This window comes from Limulus polyphemus, unplaced genomic scaffold (genome assembly GCF_000517525.1).
Source record: "Limulus polyphemus unplaced genomic scaffold, Limulus_polyphemus-2.1.2 Scaffold207, whole genome shotgun sequence".
Classification (NCBI taxonomy): Eukaryota; Metazoa; Arthropoda; class Merostomata; order Xiphosura; family Limulidae; genus Limulus; species Limulus polyphemus.
Genome location: NW_013665817.1, coordinates 756,654 through 762,664, shown reverse-complemented (window position 1 = coordinate 762,664; position 6,011 = coordinate 756,654). Strand labels below are relative to the sequence as shown.

Here is a 6,011-nt window from a genome sequence, read left to right as displayed (position 1 = left end):
CCAGTTTTATTTAAGAAAGGACTTGTATCGGTAAAGTTTCTTCGGAAAAGAATTTTTACGGAAATTAACTAACGAATGGAGGCGTAACAGAATAACCAACAGTTTAAAAAGAACTTACATTTCCGATATAATATGTCTGCGTCTCCAAAGATTAAATTTAAATTGGCAAGCCTTAATGTAAGCCCACCTCCCACCCCGTGGCTCAGCGGTATGTCTGCGAACTTACAATGCTAAAAACCGGGTTTCGATACCCGTGATGGGCACGGCACAGATAGCTCATCGTGTACAAACAAACTATATATAAGTACCAGTTTGAAACAAATACTATTTTAATGAAATGTCGGAAAATAGTTGGACCCATAACGCAATTAAACACATAATCTTAATATTATCGAAAGGTTATTTAACAATATAGAGTAACAGTTTTAACAAATAAAACACGGTTCAAACTACAGCTTCTAATTGTTTGTTTTAATATTCTATATAAATTATTACACTCAGGCACTCATGGAAATATCGTTTAGGTTTGGTTTGAATTATGCGAAAAGCTACACGAGGGCTATCTGCGCTATGTATTATTTTAACTTTATACACAAGTGCCAAAATACAATAATTAACCATCACCCTTATAACATTTTTAGTTTGAGTTGCGTTAAGGGGACGCGAACAACGGACCGCAGATCCATAGTACGCCACGCTATCCACTGGACCACGCTCGGCCGAAAAGTTCACTTAAAGTTAGAGCATTCACAACAAAAGGTGTTTGATAGCAATAATTTGACCTTTAGAACTTTTATGTTGGCAGGTGTTGTTGTTTCAACGATTTTCATCCAGAATTTTAGTTTTAACTCTTATAACGCACCAAAGGCACTAGAGTGCAGGAGGCGATCTTGCAGCAACGGGACGCGAACCATAAACCTCCAAATTCACATTCCGGCACACTAACCAGTAGGCCATGCCCGTCTCATTTCCTGTGAAACATGGAATGATGAGATGGGCCTATTATTAGTACACGTATAAGAAAAATAACAAAAATGTTATCAAGTTAACGTCTTGATTGATCTAATCTTTACAAACAACATTTTCAGAATGGAAAACAGTAAATTTTTAAAGAAATGCAATAAGAAATTCCAACGTACGTCTCATGAGTCATAATGTACCTTAGAGGCTTAGACGACAAGAATAACGTGAATAATAGTGTAACTATAACAACAGAATACCACGTGTGCTTACGGTAACTGTATTTACTCACCAGCATGGCCGGGTGGTTAGGGTGCTCGACTCGCAATCTGCGGGTCGCGGGTTCGAATCCCTGTCCTACTAAACATGGTAGCCCTTTCAGCCGTGGGGGCGTTGTAATGTGACGGTCAATCCCACTATTCGTTGGTAAGAGTTGGCGGTGGGTAGTGATGACTAGGTGCTTTCCCTCTAGTCTTACATTGCTAAATTAGGGACGTCTAGCACAAATAGCCCTCGTGTAGCTTTGCGCGAAATTCAAAAACAAACAATCACCAGCACTGGTGTAGAACATTTATCAACCACCGAGAAAGTCACTAGTTGGTGTCTAAACATATGGCAGGCTCTAGATATTGATATAGACTTGATTTTAAGTGCATTTTATCGTATTATGCTGTTAGATATATAAAGAAAACACCACTGTCTAAGGAAAAAATATGCATTTGGACAGGGGAAGTGTGATGTGCTGGATCTGATGTTCTATCTATTGTAAGCATGCGCGGGCAAGTTATGAACGAATCGAGTCCAAGTATGAGAAAAAGCAAGAACACAAAAATATGATTACGAACGGACGTTTGATGTGTGGATACGACCCTAGAACTGCCCCTGGATACGACTGGATGCCCCTAGATGACCTGGATCTACCACCGAGTAGTGTAAACGTTTCGGAAATTTTACGAATGTATAATACTTACCTGACGAATATTGTAGTTTCGCCTCACCTAGCGGCTAATATTCACATTTACACAGTTCATCACCGGACCTCATAAAATACATCGCAAAAGCTTGCTATTATCTATCACAACTTTGAAAATAAACTTAAAAGTCTGAAGCAACTTTTCATGGAGAAAACGTTTATTCAGTAATGATCATAACTGCGTCTAAACTTGTCCTATTAAGAAATTTGAAATCCGAAACTTTATGTCGTGTAATGAGAGACTTTTTTTTTTCTGACAAAAAATCTCCTACCTTTTAATAGTTTTCTTTGGTCTCGAGTACAGTAATATCGTATAGGATAGCAACCACCTTCTCCCCTCGCACGTAAAATACGGTTTAGTCCAATTCCCTAATACGTAATCGTTGTCCCCATTCATCTGGTGCTCGCTTTTTATTCCCCCTTGAACGGTGGTTATTATTTCGTCCAACCAAGGACTGTCTTCCATCATCGAATAATCATGACGCTCTTCCACCTTTGGAGTAACTTCACTAGTGTTATAAATTCTTCTGATCTGAACGTAGTAAAAAGGTTTCCATATCGTACCGTTCCCAATCCACACAATTCGTGTAGCAAAAATCACATCGTCAGATTGAAAAAGCTCCGTCACGAAAGTTTTAAGTATCCCTGTTTGAAAGAGGGAATTTGTATCTTAATATACTTTTGAACTAACAAATTAATTGCATTTTATAAATTGTAAGCGCGCTATAGTTGAAACAACTTGAAAAACAACAACAATAATCTATATACCTTGTGAATTGTAAGGCACAATTTCTCAAATATCATAAAACGAAATAAACCGTTATGAAATAATCTCATTTCATTTTCTTTTTTTTCAGTGTCTCATTTTATTATTAAAACGTATAGTCATGTTAAGTCGGTGGCAACATTTTATTATTAAAACGTATAGTCATGTTAAGTCGATGGCAACATTTTATTATTAAAACGTATAGTCATGTTAAGTCGGTGGCAACATTTTATGATTAAAACGTATAGTCATGCTAAGTCGGTGGCAACATTTTATTATTAAAATGTATAGTCATGTTAAGTCTGTGGCAACATTTTATTATTAAAACGTATAGTCATGTTAAGTCGGTGGCAACATTTTATTATTAAAACGTATAGTCATGTTAAGTCGGTGGCAACATTTTATTATTAAAACGTATAGTCATGTTAAGTCGATGGCAACATTTTATTATTAAAACGTATAGTCATGTTAAGTCGGTGGCAACATTTTATTATTAAAACGTATAGTCATGTTAAGTCGGTGGCAACATTTTATTATTAAAACGTATTAAAACGTGGAAATTAATATATACAATGCTATAAAGAACAATCCGATGGTAACTAATAAATAAAATTGTTTAAAGAACAACCGTGCAGTTTTAATAAATAAAACTATGTAAAGAGCAATCAGGAGACAATTGACAGATAAAATTCTCGAAAGAACGACCCGATTGTAAATCATAAGCAAATGGCGCGGGTTGGCCCTGTGGTTGAGCTCTGGATTTCAGAGTTGGTGAGCTAGGTTCTAATTCATGTTACACCATAAAATTTTCGCGCTGAGGATATGTTATAAGAATGACAGTCAATCCCTTGGCGTAGATACTGGATGAAAAATGTTGTTCATTGGCTGCCTTACCTCTGATCAGTAGTTCAAAATTGTGGACGGCAGCAGATAGCCTTAATTATAACTGTGTAATAAATACAAGATACAAATACACAAGTAAAATCTTGTAAAGAACGACCTAGCGGCAATTAACAAGTAAGTTTCTACGAAGAACGACCGGATGACAATTAATAATTACACTCCTGTAAAGAACGATCTGAGGAAAATTAATGAATAAAATTATCTAAAGAATTGACGACCTGATTGCAATTAATAATTACAATCCTGTAAAGAACGACCTGAGAAAAATTAACGAATAAACTTATCTAAAGAATTAACGACCTGATTGCAATTAATAATTACAATCCTGTAAAGAACGACCTGAGAAAAATTAACGAATAAAATTATTTAAAGAATTAACGACCTGATTGCAATTAATAATTACAATCCTGTAAAGAACGACCTGAGAAAAATTAACGAATAAAATTATCTAAAGAATTAACGACCGGATGACGTAACCACCTTGATCACTTATTTGTCTATGAGTGTTTGTATTCTGAATAACTGATTTACATAAACCACATATGGGTTACTTTGTTTTGTAATGCTCATATATATCTCATTACTTTACACAATAGTTTGCATTTGTATTTACGGCAAAGCTATAAAGCTACCTGCCTCCGTCCATAATTTTGAGCTGCTGACCAAAGGGAATACAGATAGTCAGCAACACCCTAACATCCACACTATAGGACTGACTGTCACCCTCATAACGCATCCACAGCTTAAAGTGCGAGGAATATTTTGTGGTATCGCAGAGATTGGAACCCAGCCCGCAGGCTCAGAGATCCAAAGCTCTACCACACAGACTCACACATGACGTCATACACATGTGTGAGCACATCCTATTGTTTTTAAATATGAGATTATAATGACTGTTCTAAAAAATAGTTTTTCATAATTTGAAGGTAATCCCGTTATTTTTTTAAACAAACTTTTAATTTTCAAACTCTTCAGGTCGTTATTATTTTACCTTCATCTTCTTCTGGATAATATCCCACCAAAATTTTCGCAACTAAGTCCACCTTCTGTCGGACAATATCAAACAATTCCGTCGGCATCGTCAATGAAAAATGGCGATAGAACATTTCCCTCTCACAGAAGGATGGTTTGGCTACTTCATCTATTTTCTGCAGCAATACATCCAGTTCACTTACGGTTTCTCTGGTACTTTGTGTTTCTTCCGTCCTCTGAAATTCATACATTTAAATAATTTTGTATTCACCAATAACGTAATATTTTAGCATAAGTCTAATTTAAGCAATCCAGAAATTATCTGCTTCTGTGTGGATGCAATTAAAATATGACTTATGAAATCATAAAGATCAGTAATACGAGCTTCTTCAGAATAGGTTAAAAAAACTGAAAAAAGTGATTTTTCTATCGCTATCAAAGATCGAAACGAAACAGCTTTCATGTTGCATTTACCATTGCAACACTCACATGCAGCCTAACGAAACACTAATAAATAAAACTGAATAAATAATTATTGTTTCTACGATACAAAACAAATTAGAGTACTATTTTTTTTATTTTGATTAGTTCAAGTTTTATTTTAAACAGTTAGTAAAATACTGAGCTCACGGAGAATATTCTAGAAAAGCAGATATTAAATGATACATTTTTCTGGTACTAAATAACACATTTTTTCACTGTATTAGTTTGTAAGTATACTAGATGAACCATAGAAAACACTAAACATTTTACCGGATAGTTATTTATCTTCCTTCGAACCTGCTTATGTTTGCACTCGAAGCAACCTTCGGCCACAAGTGGAATCATTGTTGTCCATAACAATACCATAAGAATCACAGCTTCATCAGCCGAGTTCGGGCGGGAAAATATGTTCGTTTTCATCACGTTCTGAATACCTTACTTCTCTCCCAATACATAAGGAACTGTTCTAGCTTAAATAAAAAGTTTCAAGTGAATGTTTCTAATTTTTAATTTTATATCAAATTTCATTACTCCTAATGTTTCATCTATTTAATCTGTTTCGTTAACACCTAATATGAATAGAAGTTTACAAACAGGATAAAGAGTAGCTTTGTTTGTTACGATAAACATGTATTTTGATGCAAAACATTTAATATGCTGGATACCATTGAAACTGTTTATGCAGTGTCAAAATAACTCAACATAATTAAGACATTTGAACTGCTTATATATTGCTAAGAGAAGTCAATATGGTTAAGATATTCAACAAGATTGTACGTTACTAAGGAAACTCAATATAACTAAGACATTCATGCTGTTCTTACGAATTAAAAAGTTGAAGCTACTTACTCGTTACTAAGGAAACTCAATATAACTAAGACATTCATGCTGTTCTTACGAATTAAAAAGTTGAAGCTACTTACTCGTTACTAAGGAAACTCAATATAACTAAGA

General features: G+C 34.9%; 1 protein-coding gene across 1 annotated transcript in view; it reads right to left on the bottom strand.

Moving 5' to 3' along the window:
• LOC111085026 (probable G-protein coupled receptor CG31760) overlaps positions 1–6,011 on the bottom strand; it is a 43,957-nt gene that overhangs the window by 2,280 nt on the left and 35,666 nt on the right. The window contains exons 2-4 of the mRNA XM_022381986.1: positions 5,328–5,527; positions 4,594–4,810; positions 2,206–2,578 (exon numbers count right to left, since the gene is read on the bottom strand). Of these exons, the coding sequence (XP_022237694.1) occupies positions 2,206–2,578; positions 4,594–4,810; positions 5,328–5,477 (740 nt within the window). The 5' untranslated portion in view covers positions 5,478–5,527. The remainder of the gene's footprint in view (positions 1–2,205; positions 2,579–4,593; positions 4,811–5,327; positions 5,528–6,011) is intronic.